Here is a 22,705-nt window from a genome sequence, read left to right on the forward strand (position 1 = left end):
TGCGAAAAAATATATATACATAATGTTTAGAGTAAAATGGGGTTCAGAAGGATCTTTCTCTTAAAATGTACTTATTCAACCTGGCATGTCTACATTGTTTTCTTTCTACTATGATACATTAATTAAAGCCAAGCCATGTGCACTTGTGTATAATATTACATTAGTTGAACTTTGTGACCTATGAATTTATGAAATTATGAATTTATGATTTTCTATTTTCTAAATTTCAGCAAAGACCTATAAAACTAAAAAACCTACGGAGAAAAATCTAGGAGACCTGAGAAAGGGCTAGATAGGCTGTGGGGCTGGGTAAACAATTCACTACCTTTTCCCACAAAATTCTTTTAGCCTATAGAAGAAAAAAGGACCACATGACAGGAATAACTGTTTTGTAGTCTTTCAGTGAAGAAACAGAGATGCGTACCTGATAACAATTCTAGCTCAGTGATGGCTAAACTAGTGATTCTTGAAGGAATCAGGACACACTTCACACAGAGGAATTACTGTTTCATATGGAATCTAAAAGAACACCTAAGATTTACAGGGTTTACAGGGCAAGACCTAGGGAAGGGACTGAACTACGAAGAGTGGCACCCCTCCGAACGACTAAGAAACAAGCGCACAATCCTGAGGCTGACGTTGTTACTCTAGCTCTGGTTCTGAAGCCCTCCACAACCTTGACTGTTCAGCTCTTTCTCTGTTTCCTGGTCATGCCCTTAATCAAGCTCCATTACTTGCTACCAAAAGGACCACGACCTAAGCAACGGCTCATTACATCTGCCATGCCAATTCCTTATTTCATCAACAGGAGAAAGAGAAGCCTGGGGAACACTAACTTTTAAGGCTTAGGAAAAGGGCGAGAACTCTGTAATTTAAACCAGAGGCCAAGCAGGCAGAAGAAACACCAGAAGGGCATGATGCACTCACTCTGTTGACGGTAGAGAGTGTTTCATGGAGGAGGAAGTGGTCTTCAGCGCCAAATGGCTGTGGAGAGCTCAGTGAGGATGGAGAGGCTCTGGCCTGGTTTAACAACAGAGAAGTCACTAAAGATCTCAGCAAGAGGAAGTGTAGGGGAGGCCAGACTGCAATGATTTGAGGGAAAATATGTGTTTTCCTAAGGAGTTTGAATGGTATCCCACAGCATGAAGTCAAATGGCGCTTTTAAGCAAGAAATGACATAATGTTTCCATACTCTCGAGTAAAGAATAATTCCTTTCTATCCAATGGTAGACATGCTGGTGAAGAGTCATGTGACTCAGTGCATGGTGAGGTGCCGAACATCCAATTAAGATGTGAAATGGTCTTAAAATTACATCTTTAAAAGAGAGTAAGAAGGAACTGAAAACCTTTATCAGTAGTCATGCTTCAACAATTTATGATTAAAAGTCCTTCTTTCTGACCATCAGACATAAGACCTGAGGGTATTTTAAGGAGTACCCAAGGGTAAGTAGAACTATTTTTATGAGAAATCTTGACTCTTTGGGTTCAGTTGCCATTTTTCCATCTTTCTCATTCAACTAACACAGATTTTACAGTTGAGCAAAGAATCACAATGACTATTCCTTATGAACTCTTCAAGTACCTTCTTGAGAGCTCAGAACCTTGAGAGTATGTACTGTGAAAGGACTAACTGAATTTACTTCATTTCAGTAAATTTTTATTTAGTACATATTACTAACTAGCATGTATTTTCTCTAATATCAGAGCCCCTGTTTTTTTCTGTGCATGGAAAAAATTAATTAAATGACTTTTCTGAGAGAAATCTATACCCTTCTTAGCAACATTTTTCCAGTGCTTTAATATACTTGAGATTGCTTCGTCTAAATTATTTTTCCTTTGATTTAATATCACCACTTCCTGTCCTATTCGCTGAAACAAAGAACACCTGCTCACTGTCACTAACACAATGCCCTTCTGTGTACTGAAGATTAGCATTAAGTCTTCTGTCAACTTTATTGTCTGTGGGCTAAATCTGGTTCCTTTATTTTCAAAGCTGGAAAGAATCCTGGAATTTACAATATGGAATTGATCAAACTCCCAACCCTTTACCAAATGTGTACTTGGCCTGACAGAGAACCATGTATTTGCTTCATTCTATATAGCACTTTAATGAGAAAGGCATTTACTCAAAAAAAAAAAAAAAATAGAAAGAAAAAAAGAAGAAAATGACTAAAAGAAGGGGGAAAAAAAGAAAGCAAAGTATTACCTTAATTACATATTTTTTCTTGGCATTAGCTTGTTAAAAAAAAAGGAGATTAAAAGCTTTGTTATTTGCAGAGTGAGGTAGGAGAGAGGGTGTGGAAAAGGAAAATCAAGGTATAAATCATTCCCAAAACTTTTCTGGCATCCCTACTTATTAATTAACTATCATATGGAGGGGCTCTTGGAACACAGTTAGCAGAGTAGCTCCTTGAGGGCAGGAGCTATTGGGTGGTCCACAGAGTAACTCATCGGTGGCTCACAGGGTAATTTAAACCAGTATCTTTAAGCCATTCTTTACTAGTTGTCCTCTTCACACCCTACTGTAGGCATTAACCATGTATTGGTTGGCTGGTTGATTGGATAGATGGATTCTTAGAGAAATTAGAAATAAAAATGCAAACCTGAAGTTGAAACCTGAGGTAAAAAGAGAAAAAGGCTTGCCAACTAAACTATTGCCAAAATTTGATAAAAGAAAATGACAGTAGTGAATGCCAGAATTTGTAAACCATTGACTTGGTAGCCTCCACAAATTTATGAAACTCACATCTTTCCACTTCTGGACGGTGAGAGGCAGAATCCTCATCTCCCAAAGACACACACATCCTAATTCCCAGAGCTTTTGTGAATACGTTATCTTAGATGGCAAAGGGAACTTGAGGTACCAGATGGAATCAAGGTTCCTAATTAGCCCACCTGAAGAGTGGGAGGTTATCCTAGATTATCTAGATGGGTCCAGTACAATCACAAGGACTCTTAGTTTTAGAAGAGGAAGGCAGAAAACGGAGTTCTGGAGTGATGTGATATGAGAAGCAATTAACTGGTCATTGCTGGCTTTGGAAATAGAAGGGGGCCATGAGTCAAGGAATACAGGCAGCCTCTAGAGGCTGGAAAAAGTAAAAAACTGCAACCTTCCTTAGATTCTCCAAAAGGGATGCCAACGCCTTGATTTTAGCTTACTGAGATTCATTTTGTACCTCTGACCTCCACAACTAAGATAATAATAAATTTGTGTTGTTTTAAGCAATTAAGTTTTGGGTTATTTGTTAAAGTTCCAATAGAAAACTAACCTATAGACAATAAAAAGCTGAGATTTGATCATAAAAGGACACAAAACACTGAGATTTGATAACACTACATTTACCTTTTAAATTTCTTTTGCTAAATGTGTGATTCCAAGACATTTTTACACCATAGGTTTACATCATTAGCTTTGTCTGATTACTTTAACAAGAATTTTTGTTTGTGATTATTTCTCTCACATTTCTGGAGCATTCTGCTTGTATGAAATCATCTGAAAAAATTTTCTCACTCTGTGCTAATTAACATAAAGTTTTGACTTTCCTTATCATAAATCAAAAAAAAATAAGAATTAACAATGAGGCTGATTATTTTGGTTACTCGAATGAAGACCATCATGCATATATTTCTTACAAATTTCAAATTCCATATGCCCAAATAATCAAGGATTACTTTTTCTATTTCAAGGTCTTTCTTGAAGTTTTTGGAAGACATAGTCAGGTTTGTCTATATTTTTTACAGCTTAATTAAAGATACTGACTCTTGTTCATATTTATATATCATTTTTACTGCTTATAAAGTGTCAATTTCATACTTCTCCTTGGATGGAACAATATATTCCATCAGAGCTACATCTGTGTTTTTTAAGACGTATCTAGACAGGAAAGCATCATTATTGTTCTTGATCTATTCCCTTCACCCATAAATTATGAATGGCAGTAACCTTTAAAATTCCTTACCAATACAGCTTCTATTAGAGGACACTGAATGAGTAGCTTTATAGTGTTTCTTTTTACTAGTCCAGTAATAATAATGCCTGGCATTTATGATGAACCTTTCAACCAAGTGTCTTAAAGTGCTTTGTGAAATTTAAATTAATTCTCCCGCCACCCTGAAGACAGGCATTAGTCTTGTTATGTAAATAACTTGACACTGAAGTTAAATCAATACCTAAGGAAAATTACTTCAAGATAAGACACTTTCTATTTTATGTCCTCTCTCCAATCCAACACATCATTCCCTTAATTATTTCATAAACATTACAATAACTAATTTAGCTTTCTTCTCACTCTTTGGCTCTTAATTATTTTAAGAATTCTTAGAGTCAAGTCCGTTTTATTTCTGGCAATCCGTAGCATATCAGGCTAGGGTAGAAAGGAGGGAGTTGGCGGTAATGTCTAAACTTGGATAACTTCAGCTGCATCCTTTAACTGAGGAGCATGGAATATGCAATTACAGCAAAATGTATTGGGATAGACTAATTTACAGATAAGTGTTGGTATTTATATTAAAAATCAACTACTACACTGAAGAGTGGAGGTGAACTATTATTCTTCATTTGAATAAGAAACCTATGCAAGGTCTAATAATTACAACCTAACAATTTGCCAGAATGTTAAGACTTGTGAAAACCTTCCCAATTTGTCATTCTTTATGTATGCAAACTAGGCAGAAGTCATGCAAATAATGGAAATGGAAGACAGGAGAGTATGAGATTGAGAAATCTTGGTGACAGATTTTCACATACTCCAAAGAACTTAATGAATTCATAAAAATATGTGATAAGGTGGAAGGGTAGTGGAGTAAAGGTCAGGGCAGAGGCAGAGAGGTTAAGTGGCTTGATTATGCCCTTGCGGCTATTATGGTAGAGCTAATGCCAGAATCAGCGTATTCTGGAAGCAGGTTTTAAACTTTTCAGTTTATGATACTCAATATCCAACCACTTTGGATCTTGCACCTTTGACCTAAAGACTTTATTTTTGACTCATACAATACATACAATAAAAACTGGCAGGGAATAAAAGTACTTAGCTTTTAGTTATGACTGCTAATGACAATAACAGTGGATATTCTTTAGTGGTTTGGATAGCTCCCAGATGCACAGGGACTTCTTAATGCAATGAAAATAACAGGTTAGTAATGGAGAATGGCTGTTCCCACCTGCTGCTTCTGTGTATTATTACTAAGAGACAGGTTGAACATATCAGAACCTCATTCTTGCTGTAGGATCCAAACCATGTATTCTGTTATTGTTCCAATTTATTACTTAGAGAACTCAGGCTTTCAAATAAAAACAACTCATTCTACTGTCTACTGTAACTTTGCATAGGCGAAATGAAAGTGAATTAGGCATACTTTACGAGATTTATTCATTTGTTCATTCATCCCCATAACATTAACTGGACATGTGTATTGTGGGTCAGAAACTGTTAGATGCTATTCCTAAAAAGAAAATATATCTTTAAGCCTTATCTTCAATAGGAAATGGAGATACAATATTGTGAAGTCCTTACACTATACATTAAGCTATAATATTACCTGAAGTTAGACTGTGATGAGTTAAAGCAATATTTAAAACAATAGTTATTAATAAGCCACCAGAGAAGGAAAACATGGAACCATAAAAAATATTCAATTAGTCTAAAAGAAGATGAAAAAGGAGAGAGAAGGGAATAAAGAACATATAAGACAAAGAAAAAAAACCTAAATGACAGATTTAAACAACCATTTCAGCAACTGTAATAAAATATAGTTTAAATACTCTGATTAAAATGCAGAAATTGTTGGACTGAATAAAAAAGATCCAAGTATATGCTGCTTCAATAAAAATTTTAAATGTGTAGAAATAAATAGATATAGGGTGGAAAGATATAATACACTGATGTTAGTTTTTAAAAAAAGCTAGCATGGCTAAAATAGATGTTAAAGCAAAGTATATTACCAGAGATAAGAAGGCCATTTCATAATGACAAAGCAATCAATTAATAAAGAAGAAGTAGTGATCCTGAATATTTATGCATCTAATAACAGATCTTCAAAATACAAGCAGCAAAAAATGATAGAACGTTTTTATTTCTTTATTTAAAATTACATTTAGAGATTAATACCAACCTCTCAATAATAGAAAAAAAGATAAAAAATCAATAAGGATATGGAAGATATGAAGAATAAATTAAACTATTTGACATTTGTAATACATTGTACTAAATGGAGGAATATACAGTTATGCAAATGCACATGGAACATACACAAGATGAATCATTTTGTGGGCTATAAACTAAGCATCAGTAATTTTGAAAGGATCTAAGTCATATAAAGTATATTTTTTTATCAAAATAGACTGATTAGAAATCAGTAACAGAAATAACTTTGAAAAACTCTAAAAATATGTGGAAACTACACACATTTTTAATAGCATATAGGTCTAAGAAGAAATCAAAATAAAAGTCTAAATGTAGTTTGAACAGGAAGAAAACAAGCAGATAAACATTTGCGGGATTGACACTGAAGCAATATTTAGGATGTGGGCATTTACAGCACTAAATGTCTAAATTACAAAAAAAAAAGATTTTTCTCAAATCAGTAACTTCAGCTTTTAAGACATAGAGAAAATATCATGAACTAAAGCCAAAGTAAATGAAGGAAATAAAGATCAGAGCCAAAATTAATTAACTAAAAATCAGAAGAAACTTTATTAACCAGATGAAGGGGAATCTACCAAAAACCTACAGCTAACATATTTAATATTGAAAGACTGGATGCTTTCCCCATAAGATCAAGCACAAGACAAGGGTATCTACTTTCACCACTTAATATTCAACCCTGTATTGAGGTTCTAGTAAGTGCAATAAGGCAACAAAAAGAAACAAAAGCAGCTATATTGGAAAAGAAAAATTGTCTTTATTTATAGACAACAATATTGTCTATTTTGTGACAAAGCAATCTATAAAAATGCTACTAGAACTAGTAAGTTTAACAAGGGTGTAGGATATAAGATCAATACAGAGAGGTCAATTGTATTTCAAAGTACTGGCAATATCTAAATTTATGCTATTTGGAATGATGCATTAACATGATGAAATACTTAGTGACAGATCTGACAAAAGAAGTGCAAGACCTATATACTGAAAACTGTAATACATTTCTGCAAGAAATGAAATAAGACCTAAATAAATGGAGGGATACACTGTGTTCGTGGGTCAGAAGACTCAAAATTGTTGATCAGTTTCCAAACTGATCTACAGATTCAATACAATAACAATCAAAATCACTTTGGGTATTTTTTATAGAAATTCACAAACTGATTTTTAAATTCATACAGCAAAGCAAAGGACCTGGAATAGCTAAAACAACGGGAGGGCAGAACAAAGTTGGAAAATTGTAACTATTTGATATGACAGACTCACGATAAAGCTAAAGGAATCATGACAGTGTGCTGTTGGCAGTAAAGCAGGAAAATAGATAAACAGAGTAAGAGTCCAGAAATAGACCCCAAAATATATAGACACTTATTTTCAATAACAATGCTAAAGGAAATTCAGTGAACAAATTCTTTCCAAAAATTGGTACTAGAATGACTGGATATTCATATACAAAAAAAGTGAACTTTGATCTGCATGTAGCTCTTAATACAAAAGTTAACTGAAACTGGGACAAATACCTAAATGTAAAAATCTAAAACTATAAAAGTTCCCGAAGAAAATAGGAGAATTCTAACCTTGGATTATGCAATGATATCTTAGATATGGCACCAAAAGCATGAGCCATAAAAGGAAAAAAATTCATAAATTGGACTTTATCAAAATTGGAAGACTGGTCTTTTCAACACAGTCAATAGAATGAAAAGACAAACTGAAGACTGGGAGAAAATGTTAACAAATCATATATCTGATAAAGGATGTATAAACAAAAGCCTTTCTAAAATCAAGATGAAAACAAGCTACCCAATTAAAAATTGGAGAAAATACTTGAACAGATTCTTCAAAGAGGATGTACAGATGACAAGTAAGCATGCAAAAGTTGTTCAACAGGATCAGCATTAGTTGTTAGAAGTGCAATTTAAGACCATAATAAAATAACACTACATGCCTATTAGAAACAAAGGTACAGTGTTATTGCCTAATATGTGTTGTCTGGGATAGAACAGAATCTGGGATATTATCCTGAGGAAACTGAAATATCAACTTCAGCTATTACAGTCACATGAGGTGGGTGACTATACTAACCCCCGAGGATGCCTATTTATAAAACCTAGTCTCTTTCAGGGGTGAGAAAGTGAAGAGGGGATGCTTTCCTCTACATCTCTACAGCCAGGATACCAGCCAACTACACAGAGAGGGTCTGAGGCAGACTCACCAAGGAATAACTGATGCACGTTATCATCTCAGAATAAGTCATCTCCTCTAACACTTCAGCATGTGATTAATAAGCTAGATGTAACTGGTGCTAGAAAAAAAATGTTTAGGAAGAATTCGCATCATACATGAATTATCTCTGGCCCTTCCCCTGTCTGTGTTCATGTTTCTCGTCACTGGAATGGCTTCTGAAATAAGTCTTGTGAGGAACGGCTACATGAGAGGATTAAAGGAGGAAGGAGATTTTTAGTTTCAGGAAAGCTATACTACTTCTTAGAACTACAAACATCTAAGTTTACTATGTATGGTGAGTTGATTCATTGAATAAACCTATATGAAATGCAAGAGAATTTCCATTCCATTGTGTGCAAATGCTACTAATTTGCTTGCTAAAGCAGCAGTCATCTCCTGCCATTTCAAAAAATTGGATATTAAGTTTTGCTTTCAAACTGAAGAAAAATTAACTATGATTGTAATTTCATTAGCAGCTTCTCTAATGCTTTTCTGATTCGTATGTAGATGAATCAAATTGATATAATGCTGGAAACTATTTTTTAATCCTTAAATATAAATTTTGTCTTAATTTTGTCTTGAGAAAAGACCTAAAGTGGTTTTTATGAATTTAACTGCATGATTATTTGTGAATAATTAGCATGGCTAATTATTCAATAAAACATCTGTAGTCTATTTCTGATCTATTAGTTGTATGTTGAAGTCAGAAGTTGTATGATGACTGCCTACAACCCGGACAATGAGAGACATGTTGTGAACTCTGTGGGTCCTAATCCAGTTATATGTATGGGATATGGGACATCAGGTTAATAGGCTGATTTTTGGCTAAAATAATTAATGTAGCTCCTAAACATTTTAACATAAATGAGGAACTTACAGAAAACTCAACTTTAACAGGAACTGTATAAAATAAGAAAATCTAAAAAGGATAAACTCTAGAAAAACAAAAGGGTCCAGAAAGAGAAAATTTGGCTGACCAGGGAATAATTTATCTCTTAGTATTTCTATCCCAGACACATGTTTGAACATATCACTACATGTTTCTCTGAAACTATGCCAAGTTTCAGAAACAAAGATAAATCATGCAAATTATGATAACTCCTCAGATGGATATCCTTTGATGCTTGATAAAGCAAACAGAAGAAATGTGATGAAAAAGGGAAATATGTTGTTAATTTTTACTTGCTCCACTAAGATATAACATGCTGCTTGAAAGATAATAGTTTATTTTAATAGAATAATCAGTTCAGCAAGACTGATTTATCTTAATATTTAAAGAGTGCCTGAAGTTGACAACTACCTGTTTCCATTTAATATTTACATTTGCAAAACAACCGTAATGACTGCTGCTCTGAATTGCTAGTTATGAACATCTCCATGTTAAGAAATGTTGAGTAGAAGTACTGATAGTCAAACATAAAGAGAAAAGACAAATACATAAAATGAAAACCTTAATTTCAAGAATATTACTACTCTTAAAATGTCTATTTAAGAGGTGAGCAAACTTTAGCCATTTGCTGTTTTGAAATCTTGAAATATTATATAATCAAATTAGAAAAAGAAGATATTCTGGCTCTACTGCATTGTAACGGAAACTAAATTCTCTGATTTGCAAGGTTCTCCCTCAGCAGGGAGGCAGAACTGGCATCTTCCTGATGATGCCAATGATGAAGTAACAGGGCCATGAACCAAGAGTGTATATCCAGACAATAGCTTCTTTTTCTAAGTAACTGTCAAAAAAAAAATAAAAAAAAAAAGGTCTTAATAGCAACACATATAAAACTAAAAAGTTTATTTGGGTAGAAACTTCAGAAATTCATTTTTATATGGTTATGTTAGGTAAACCTTGCTTTTAAACTTTTCAGGACAAAATCATCTTGATTATGATGAACTGTATACTTAGGCGCTTGATCGCTCAACTATTTACCTGCTCACATACTCAGAGTATGAAAAAGTCCATTCTGTCTCCAGGTATTCCTTTAGCACCTGGTGGAGAGTTGGCCACCAATTCAGATGAAAAATCTCCATATGCCACCTCTATTTTCAAAAATAGGTATTTGCATCTGCCATCCACAAACAAAATCTGCATGCTAAGCACTTGCCAAACAACATAACCTTCAACTGCCCAGTGCATATTTAAATTTGAACTATCATGTCACAAATGATATGCCATAATAGATTTTTTTTTATCCTTATGAGTTACTAGTTCTCAACCCTGGTTACACAACAATACTACCTGAATGTTTATGGTAGCATTATTCATAATATACAAAAGGAGGAAATGACCCAAATGTTAATCAACTGATGAATACATATCAATGATTCTATTTGTATAAGTGTTTCTCAGCTCTATATGCATGTCAAAATCTCCTGAGAAGGGATTGAAATATTCCTTTCTGGGCTCACCCAACCTGCCTAAAAGAAAAGTGTGGGCCCAGAACTTGAGTCTTTTCAAACACTCCCCTAGGTGTTTCTTATGCACACATGATTTTGAGAGGCACTGACACAAATAAAAGTAGACTGGCAGTCAGAGTATCCTCGTAAAATTCATATCACTGCATAAAATAATATAAAATGTATTAAATGACTGTGCATAAAATGATTTTAGCTTAAATAACATTTGGTTCCTGCTTTAAGTCATGAAATTAAATTGGCACACATTCATAACATGATTTGTAAAATACTGTGAAATTTCCCTATCTTAAGGGGTGTAGCATTTAAATATAATTTTAGGGCATATGCCTTGAGGTCAGAAAACCCAATTCTGACTCTTGCATTTGCTAATTGAGTGATTTTACCTGATTCTCAATCTAAATACAGAATGTTACTCTCATCCTCACATAGGATTAAATGGGATTATGGGTCTGACGTCTTCCACTTGCATTTAAGTTTCATCTACATTGTTGCATGAATTAATAGTTTCTTTTTACCACCGAATAGTATCCCATTGTATGGATGCACTACAGTTTGTTCATCCATTCCTCTGCTGAAGGAAACCTGACTACTTCCAGTTTTTAGTGATTAGGAATAAAGCTGTTAGAAACATTCACAAACAGGTTTCTGTGTAGTCATAAGCCTTTTAAACCCTTGGGCGAATACCTAGGAGCACAACTGCTGGGTCACATGATAAGTCTATGTTTAACTTTATAAAAAACTGGCAATTGTATTCCAAAGTGGTTGCACCATTTTACATTCCCACCAGCAAGGATTACGTTTCTGTTGTTTTGCATAATTGTCAGCACTTGTTATAGTAAGCTTCTTGTATTTTAGCCATTTTAGCAGAAGTGGTATTTTCTCACAGTATAGAAGTATTTTAAGGGCTGTGTTGCTTGTCTTTAAATTCAAACACCACACAAAATTTTAATTTAAAACCTTCACTTTAAAAATAAGATCCCCTGATTTTAGACTGCATTTTTCAGATCATGTAGCCCTTTTCCTTCAAATTAAAAAAAAAAAGTCATTGCTGCTTTTAAGTATAAAAGTAGAATCCTTTTATAGGTAACATTTCTAAGAGCTCTACAACCCAGAGAGTATCACCAATGTCTAACTGTGACCATGCACACATGCGCTCTGACTGTAACATTTCTGAAGACCCAAAGCTTAAGGCAGGAGTAAGTCCGGTATGTCTGAGGAACAGAAAGAAGCCAAGTGTGAAGGAAACGTAATGGCAGGCAAGGTGCCTATAACAGATGAATTTGGAGACAGGTTGGTCAGTTCATGTAGAGCAGGGTTCCTCAAGGTTGGCATGTGTCCAAATTACCAGACCGCCCTATTATAAAAGACTGCAGCACAGCGCTCCAAGCTTCTGACCCTGCAGATCTGCAGGGCAGTCTGCAGACGTTTCCATTTCTAACGATTTTCCAGCCGCTTATACTGCCTGCCCAGTGTCGCGTCTGGAGAACTCCTCTCGGGGAAGCTGTAATATGAGGATAGGTTTGATCTCTATACCAAGTTGATGAGAAGACATGGAAGATTTTAATGACTGAATAATGTGCCCTGTTTTTAATTTTACATAAATTATGGTGGCTGCAACGTGAAAGCTGGATCAGAGGAGACGGGATGGTAAATGGGAAAGTAGAAAGCAGACTATATTACTCATGAGGAAGGCCGGTGTCCTGAATTAGGTAGGGGAGATGTTGAGATGTAGATGTATTCAGGATGAATTTATAGAAAAGCTAACAGAAATTGTAAGTAGATTGGGTGTTAGGCTGGAGGAAGGAGAAACAAAGAGAATGTTAAGGTCACCAGTTTGAAAACTGCCTCTTTAGGAGACTTTATTGGGCCGCTAATCAGAAGTTCTATTTCAGAAATACTTAGTTTGAGATATCTGTTAATATACAATGAGAAATACCAAGTATGCAGGTTGGATATACAAATCTGGCAAAAAAATAGTAAAAAAAAAAAAAATCTGGAAGTCATTATCACATAAATGATATTTTGAATCGTGGAACATATTGAGGTCATTAGTACAGATCAATGATTCTCAAGCAGGGGTGATCTTGCACACCTCCCTATACAAACCTGGCAAAAAAAAAGTAAAAAAAAAAAAAATCTGGAAATCATTATCACATAAATGATATTTTGAATCGTGGAACATATTGAGGTCATTAGTACAGATCAATGATTCTCAAGCAGGGGTGATCTTGCACACCTCCCTGGGGACATCGGCAATGTCAGGAGATACGTTTTGATCATCTTGACTTCAGGGTGGGGTGAACTACTGGCATCTATTTACTGGAGGCCAAGGATGCAGTTAAATATCATATGATGCACGGGAGAGTGCCTATCAACAAAGAATTATGCTGCTCAAAATACCAATAGTTCTGAGGTTAAGAAACTCTTGTACAGACAGAAAAATTATCTTATAGAAACAATCAAGGGAGCAAAGGCATTTCTCAGATCTGCAACTGACTGGAAAATATCCCACTTAGGTACCCAACTTAAGAATTGTTTAAATATACATTGGCTAGCTGAGAAATGAATTTAAAATATCTCAAGAATTACATTACAGCATTAGATATAAAATGGCTATCGGAAAATAGTTACTACAAGGAAATAAGGTAAAATTAATAATAGTTTAAATAAGAAACCCTGATTTATAAATCCATCAGAATATATGTAATCTCCAGGGCTCTTCTGATCATGTAACCTGTACATCTTTGTTGAATGAATAAATGAACAAATATAAAAGCAAATGAATGAATGGTATGGCTTAGCTCTCTTAGGTATTTACAAATACACATAACAAGGAAATCTGGAATGTGAGTGCAGACTCACAGTTTCTGGAGTGTGGGTATAGCATCACAAAATCTTGGAAATGTAAAAAATCCAATAGTGTAAAGGAGATAGAAGAGGAAGAGGATTTTAAATGAACAGCGATCCCAATGTTGGGGAAAATAATTTTAATACACACAATGATCCTACTATCTTTCATGATCTAGGATGACATGAGCTGTCCATCACCACCAGAAATTTTCAAGTAAGACTTTTGAAGGCTTTATTCTCTGGAAAATATCTGTGAATGCAGCGTTCAGGTCTGGGTAAGGCAGACCCACGTTGTACAAGACAATGTTATAGCCTGCCCGTTAGAACACATCTACTTCATAAAGAAGACTGCAGATAATCTTTCCTGCAGAGAGATCTTTATATCACAAATCTACCCTAAAGTTAATGCTTTTACTGCCAGAAAAAGCTAAGTATAGTGGAGAGATTCTGGAATTATAGGATAAATATATTCAAGGTATGAGGAGGTGAGCATAGGGAAAAAATAACGCAGTGTTAAATGGTACGTGAGGAAGGCCTTTTCACAGGGAAAATGGGAGGTAAGAGAGAGAAACACATAGGAGAGGTATTCTGCAATGAGTCAGCCCATAATGAACACAAAGAATACATGACTTCAAATATAAAGATGCTGCTTTTCACCCATGGGCAGAAATATTCCAGTGAGAATTACCTTTCACCGAGAAGGCCGAGTTAGCCTTACCATCACACTCACTGGCCACAGGACTACATGTTAGAGAATAAATCAGTGACTGTGATCTTACATAGGCCTCTTCACACCCAAAACCTCACACAATACTTTCGACGTTATTGACAATTATGTTTAATAAATTATGGCTTAGGTATTAACAAATACACATAACAAGGAAATCTGGAATGTGAGTGCAGACTCACAATTTCTGGAGTGAGTTTCTGTATTTCCCAAGACACTTTGTACAGAAAGTCACACAATACTTTCTACGTTATTGACAATTATGTTTAATAAATTATGGCTGTAAGCTGGGCTCACAGGAAATTCCAAATAAATCATAGGTAATTTATGAATAGAAACTTCATGCAGTGCATATTGGTCCACCTTAACTCTGAATCAAAAGAAGTTAAAATTGTCTGACTTCAGACACACAGCGTTGAACGTAACTCACCCTTCCCAGTTCTTTATCCTCAAGGGCCAGAACCCCAGTGCTTTCAGTGAAGAGTTTTACTTTGACTACAGGTCGAGGGTGGGTAGTGGTGAAATCTCCTTGAGTTCCCCATCTGCAATGAATAACAAAGATTTTCTTTAAAAAATATTAATTTTTTTCCAGACAGATGTTTCTCCTTAAAAGGTGCTTTAAGCAATATAGAATCTTTTGTGGTTCAGGGAGATTTTTATCTTTGCTTTTTTTTCTGACAGATGGCACGGCCAAGAAGGAAAATAACAGTAAGTTTTACAGCTTGTGATAATTATTCAGCTGTTCCAAAAATTAGCACAGTAGAGTACAAAACATAGTGTGCAATTAGAATTTAGGTTAAGGTAAAGCATTATAGATGCAGCATCTTAAATCTACTTTTTCATTAATTCAAATACAAATTACAACGCCATTTTTATAGATGGCTAAAGAAAATTGCTAATGGGTTGTTTATGTAAGAGAGAATTTATTGGAAAACCCTCTTTGCATGCTGAAGACTTTACCCCATCTCTTCTTGGGAAGGCTTTACTAGATATTTTATTTATATTAAAAAAAATAGAGGTAATTGTCTCAAGTCTATTACTTTATATGATTTCTTTAAAGCACCTGTCAAAAGGAAAAAGAGAAGCATCATAAAAATATGAGTGTTTTACAGTTAATTTCCCAATACACTCTCCTAGGAATGGAATAAGTCTGTCGACATCTGGCTCTTCAAATCATCATAACATGCTTTCTTGGCTTATCTTTTAATTAATAGTATCTCATCTTTCCCACACACCAGTTCATCCTAGTATATTAAACTTAACTGGCACACATCTGATATTAAAAAAGTATATCAATATTCCTTATGACTCTGAGAGATCACAGGCATGAGATGCAGCATGGCATGGAATAAATGCCATTGAAAAAAATATACGGAGGAAAGGTGAGATTTAACAAAACACAGGCAAGCTGCTATAAGTCACCAAATAAAAATAGCAATTTTCTTACATTGTTTAAAAAGCAACTTGCCATTTTCAAGGCACAAAATTTTACTTCATAAAACGTATTCAAAGAGCTTGGGAAGTACAGACAATCGAAGAAAACAAGTATAATAAAAATTAAATAATTTTGATTGTCTTCCTTTCCCATCAGAGCAGTTACAACATCGTAATATGTGTAAAGCAGAGGCCATTGCAATGACACAAGAAACTAGCACCCACATGCAGTTTGTTCTTTTCAAATTAAAGTCATGTCCCAAAGGGAAAAGAGAGAGAGGATGGAAAATCTGCTCCATTTCTATTTTAGACTTCTAGAAAGAGGTGAGCAAAGAATATTTTTGTCATTTCATCGAAGTACAATGGTCTCAGATAAAGTAGAATATTTTTGTCATTTCATCGAAGTACAATGGTCTCAGATAAAGTAGGTCTAAAACAGGAATAAAAGTTAAAATAGATTCAGAACCAATATAGGGAAGAAAAATTCTCAATTCCGTGTGTGGGATCTTAAGTGTTGAATACAGTCAAGCAATCTGGATGACAACTCTCGAGTAAATGCCCATGATACATTCTTCATTTGGTAGCGTGTAGTTAAATTAGGAAAACTAACTCATGGAGTTATTTTCTTATAACTGTAATAAAATATTTGTAGTAGTCATGTAGAAACAGTTTGTTTTCTCTAGGTTTTGCCAATCTTTTAAACTAATTTTCTCCATACAAATACTTTCATGTATTAAATAATACTTTTCTCCTGTTAAAATCCTTTGAAAGTACGTTTTCTATGATCGCTTATAATTCCCAATCTATTCTAATATGTAATTTGCCAGAGAGAAAAACACTGATTGACCCCAATGACCATCACTGAGGGACTCGGTGAATTTCATCTTTTACCTTCACCCTCCTACCATCTTACATGAAGGGAAGTGTCACTGATTCCCTTGTTAGAACGAGACAAATGGCAGTGCATATGTAAAGAACTGTGCTCCCTCCAGGACCCCATGAACTTCCAGAAAAAACTGCCTTCTACCTCAGATCTTTCACAAACAAGCACCTTCAATAACTATTCTTTGATGAGGTTCAGGGCAGGTCACCCCAAAATATTCCATTTTGGTATACTGATTATTTTGACTTAAAGTTACTTACACAGCAGGTGCAAAAGGACACTCTTGCCCTCCCTTGTCCCCCTGAAAGCAGAAATAAATCTCCCATGTGAAAGGTACCCTCCCTGTACCAGGAGGTAGAGAGACATCCTCGTCCCCAGGGAGGGAATTCAGGGCTGAGAAGGGGTGAAACAAACCTTGTTACTTCTTTACTGATTGACGACCACAGCCCAAATTTGTCTCATCAGGTCTTCACAAATTTATTGTTTAAAATGTATAAGAGCTGCTTGCTTCACTCAGTCCTTTGAGCCTCATTTTCCTATGAGCTTCTGTATGTACAAATTAGCTTTTGTCCTACTAATCTGTCTTAGGTCAACTTAATTAGACCGGCCAAAGACCCTAGAAGCGAAGGAATACTTTACCACCCCTCCATCTTCAATCTCATTGTATGTATACCAACAATTTACTGCAGCACATCTTTCATTGACTCATTAGAAACATTTTATTGGGTATATCCTATACAAAGTATCTAAAAATGAGATGTAATTTAAAGAATAACATCATTATTTCTGCCACTCAGGTTAAGATGGAGATTGTACCAGTACATCAAGAGCCTTCTTGGTGCTCTGCACTAGTCGCAGCGTCCTCTCATCTCCACCCACACTAGCACTGAAGTAGCGAGGATTCTGGGCCTTATTGTAGTAATTTCCTTGAAGTTCTTCTTAAAGGGAGTATGTTTAGCATTTTACCTCTGAGTGTCATCATTATGCTAGGTCCTCTGCCCATTTTTTGATCAGGATGTTTTTTTGGGTGAAGTTGGTATCCTATTTTGAAGTAAATAAGTTCAATAGTAACCAGGCTCTCTGAATATACCTGTTTATTTTTTAGAATCCGAACATCATGATTACACTTGTGCAAAACTGAAGAACCAACACTATGCTAGGAATGATGATAAAGTACAAATAAGCTTAGATAAGTTACACAAAGAACCTAATCAACATATGGAGAGTATAGCCAGCAACTTATTAGAAAACAAGAGTTAGCTAAAATTTACAGGAGGTCTTTAGTAATTTAGAACTTGGAAGGAAATCTAGGATATTCATCCCCAAAACCAATATACCAATGAAGGAAGAAAACAGGTGAACATCACAGGTCCTGATAGGCAATCCATAAGAATATATTTACCTACAAGGTCTGGGACCTCTGAGTGAAGAGGAGGGGATGCTAATAGCTAGCTCCTGTGAAATGAGGAAGGCTTAAATAATATGTTTTCAGGCAGGGAAGAAGCTAAGGCACAAAGATACTAGTAGATCCTAATAGCCAGAAGACTAGCTTTTACTGACATTTGACAAAAATGAGCAGTTTTAAAGGGGATGCAAAAATATAAATACGGTGGCATTTAACAGTCCTTATAAATTTCAACATTTCAGGATACAAATTGGTACCACCTTGATCATTTATTTCTCATGTGAAAAAGAAAAGTTTGGAATAATATATACAGTTAGAATATGCATATAAATTCTATAATGAATAAAAAATTAGTCTCCCCGTCTACTCCAAAAAAAAAAAAGAGGCATGGAAAGAAGATAACAGGCCTGTCTTCAGTATTCACCAAGGTATTTCCTTGTTTTTTACTTAATTGGCATGTTTAAATACTTTCAGGAATTAATACCAGTTATTATCTTCCTACTATTTTCTCTGTAATTCGTGATAAAAGAATGCATTACCCTTACCATCAATTTGTTTTGGCTCACAATACACTGCCTTTTTCTAGTATTATTAATGCATTATTTATGAGGATTCAAACTTCCAATGTAAATCTTTAAATGAAAAAAATACCTACACTGCACCTTTATGAGGACAGCAGGAATTCCTGGCTATGAAAACACAGGGTACTTCATATTGCAAATGAAATAACTGACATTAATTATGTATTTGCTATTAAATAAAGATACTGGAAATTCATTTAAGGTGCCAAAATATATGTTCATGACTATTTATCCAGCAAGGCTATTTCTAGGAATTTACCCAACAAAATAATGAGTATTGAAGAGAGTATAAGCAGGACCATATTCACTATAATATTATGCACAATTGCAAAAGTAAGCAATTTAAATGTCTAATATTAGGGCAATAATTATGCAAATTATGTGGCATACAATGGACTATTTTGCTGCTACTTATGATGGTTTTGAAGGTGATGTAAAATCATTGTGATGTAAAGTGGGTAAAAAATTAAAGGAGAGGACATAAAACTGAATGTGGGCCTTTGATTCATTAAAAAAAAACAACTGAGTACCTTGTATGTGCCAGACAATTTTCTAGGGTCAAGAACCAAAGTCTCTATCTTCTTGAAACTTATATTCTAATAGAGATTATAGACAAATAATTTTATTATTATATACTGTAGTATATAATCTACCCCACCTCTGCCCTACATTCTTAACACCTGAATATCTCCGTGGCCTCTTATCACCAGGTATTTGGTAGCACTGACTTATTTTCCGGGGAAGTCAAAAATCTTTCCAAGTTCCCAGTAACTGATTTCAAATAGATCTGAAGCCCCTTTCTGCTGTTCTGTGGGGTATATGCCCAAGAAACTGATTTGGATTCATCCAATTCATGATAAACAGGATTGTCTTGAGTTATTTTCCATTACTCATATTTAGTGGCAAGGTAGATGGGCACTCTTCACAAGCTCTTTACAAGGGACAAAGAGGTAATAAAGATGCGTGAGAATGGAATGCAGTGGGGTGATCAGGAAGGCCTGATGGGATGCATTTTCGAGACTATTGAACAGTATCATCTGCAGCTTTGTGCCTTGGTGAGACCCGGATGACAGGAGTATTTGTTGGCTGACTGAAGCCACACAGCTGTGTCTCTGCTTGTGCAGCTATGTTTATGCAGGCAGGACTTAAGTGTTCTTTACTTACATACGGAAAGTTCCCTCCTTTGTCTGCACCTCTTGTATCTTTGTCACTTAGCAAACCTTGCTCATTATGGCCATGAATACTTGAAAATAATCCTGAAATAGGTGCGTTTATTAGTAGAATTTGTAAAATATACCAAGTAAATACAATAAGCCATTATTAGGATTCTACAAAACTATCTCTTTTTAACTGAATAATTTCAAATTGGGAATTAAATTTAAAATGAGTTACTAAGACCCTGATTATTACACAAGTAGGAAAAAAAAAACACTGAAAGTTTTAAAACAATAAAACCACTGCACAAATGCTATTAAATATAGCATTTTTGATTAAAATGAGCAATTAAGACAGATTTGTGGAAAGCTCTAAGCAGAAGACAGTTTTGGAAGAGCAGCTTTTGATATTTAAAAAGGTCAGCATTTCTAAGCCCAAGCGTAATCTTTGGCTTATATCCATCAGTATTGTATAAAACTACAATTTTTAAGACAGTTAGGCATTCCCTTTGTACGGCTGTGCCATAATTTATCCAACCACTTTTCTGTTGATGACCTTAAGGTTGTTTCCAATTTTAACTATTTCAAAAATGCCCCAAAAGACATCCTTGTATATATTCAATTGTTTTTATATAAATACCGGAAAGCACAAAGACCAAAAAACATTCTTAGCCCAAGATTCTAATCTGTACTTACACATAAAAAGTTATTCTAAGTATTTTAAAAGGTTGATTCATAAGACAGTTACCTATGTAAATAAAATTTACCACAAATCTCTGTTACAAGCAAAAGACCAAATTTTAAAATAATTCATTATAAGATAAAAATCCAAGATTATGTGTTAGAATTCCAAATTTTTATTGCAAACATCCTTCCCTTCAATTTTAAGAGTTAATATGTAGGACAGATTTAAGTTTCTTTCTTTAAAAATATACTGAGTATATTATTAAATAAAATTTTTATATATTTAATTAGTTTAAGTTGGGTGATAGTGTTTACAAAGATTGCTTTACTTACTGTTGTTGAAATACTTTAAAAGTACTTAAAATTTCAATTTGAGATATAGAATTTGAACCACATAGAGGTTAATAATATACTTAAGGCAACACAGCTTTGGCAATGAAATTATGGCATGATTTTCTAGGCCATGAGGGTGTAAGATTTATCTGACAAATAACATTATAATTTAAGATATCAAAGTATCCTACTCTATTCTTTCAACAAAACCAAAGGAATTATTCTGCACAGCTATACATCAAAGATAAAGACCTTACTGAAATCAATGACACAAACATTACAGCATTGCTCTGAACAGTTTCGTATAAAAATGTGTGAGGGAAAAAAGTCAAGTTGATTACTAAAAGAGAGTGAAATAAAAAATGAGAATCAGTATCTGGTCCTTGCCTATAGGACAGGACAGTGGTGGGAGTCAGGGCTGAGGACTGCCAACCCCAGACAGAGTGTCTGGGCTCAAACACCCATTCCAATATGCAAAGGGCCAGCAACTTTGCCATAACTTAAAAATAGTTTCCTCATAAAACTGTTGAGGCATAAATGAAGACAATTCATGTCGAGATCCATAATAGTACAGCACCTGTCATACAGAAAGGTGCACACAGATTGCTAACTATGCCTATTAGTATCCATAATGGTTTTACTTTTAGCTTTATTGTGTAGGCAAAAGATGATACCTACCTGAAAAAAACTGTTTTGAACATTAAAGTTTTAATCAATTTCATAAAATGGCAACACTAAAATCAAGACACTGTGAAAACTAGAGAGAGACAGACCTCAACTAACAGCAAAACGTGACAAAGGAGAGAAAAAAGAGAAAGAGGGGAGAAAGTAGAGGAAGGAGGGAGGATAAAAAAAGGTCAACCTGGAACAGATAAAAGGAGTTATAAACAGAGTTACTCTGAATCTTACTGTATTTTTGCACATTATCTTTAATCTTCCTTTTAAAAATAATTTACAGTCTAAAATGCTGACATGATGCAAAATTTAAAAAAGAACTAGAAAAGTTCCCTTAAAAGTAAGTTTTATCAGTCTAAGCTTTTGGGAGGATGTTACAAAACCACCACATTAAAACTTATTAGGATGGAAAGACAATACTGCTGTTTCTTACAGAAATCCTGGGATGATATCTTGCACTTTAAGGCAGAAAAATACTTGGGGATGGCTTGGAGTGGGTAACGATCACTTTCAGAATAAGAGAAAAATCCTACGAGCTTCACTTCACCTTCATTTCCTCTGTCTCTTAGATGTTTCCCTTTCCCTTCGAAGAGACAGCTCCCATTTTGTTGCTCTAAAGATTGTGACAGCCTCAAGAATAACTGGTAAAATTATCCTCTAATGTCTGTATTTCATGTACAAAGTGTTCATGCCATTAAACCTCCATATCCAGTGTAGAGAAATCATATACTATTTTCTTCTGGGAAAGTCTAGCAAGCACGTTAGCACAAAATCAGGTTTCAGAGAAGACAGAAGATATAATAGCTCCCCCATTTTATCTTTCTCTCCTTCCTAGTAGGACAAAGACATTAGCCTGAAGCATCTGACTTTAAAGAAAACTATTTATCACATCTTGCGTTACAATTTTACTTGGTCAAGACAGTACAAAAAACGTATAAAATGAAAACCAAGATTTTTAAGAACTTAAGTGTTGGAAGACAAGCTAAATAACTTATGTAAATACGTTAATTTAACTTTAAAGCATAATGTTTGTTATACACACAGATCCTTAGAGGATTAGATAATAAATGCAGTGGTGTAGAAATGAGCACAACTATGCTTCATAAAGCAATAATGAGTAACCTATAGAAATGTATCAATATAGTTCATACTGCTCTCATACCTAAAACTTTGAAGCTGATGTGAAAACATCAATCTG

The 22,705-nt window shown here is 34.7% G+C and overlaps 1 protein-coding gene across 21 annotated transcripts in view; it reads right to left on the minus strand.

Annotated features, from left to right (window-relative positions):
- Nucleotides 1-22,705, minus strand: part of CADPS2 (calcium dependent secretion activator 2) — a 508,494-nt gene that overhangs the window by 239,122 nt on the left and 246,667 nt on the right. For all 21 annotated transcript variants that reach the window (XM_057504726.1, XM_057504721.1, XM_057504717.1 and 18 more), the window contains one exon: nt 14,789-14,900. In XM_057504726.1, the coding sequence (XP_057360709.1) occupies nt 14,789-14,900 (112 nt within the window). The remainder of the gene's footprint in view (nt 1-14,788; nt 14,901-22,705) is intronic.

The sequence above is a fragment of the Manis pentadactyla genome, chromosome 7 (genome assembly GCF_030020395.1).
Source record: "Manis pentadactyla isolate mManPen7 chromosome 7, mManPen7.hap1, whole genome shotgun sequence".
Lineage (NCBI taxonomy): Eukaryota > Metazoa > Chordata > Mammalia > Pholidota > Manidae > Manis > Manis pentadactyla.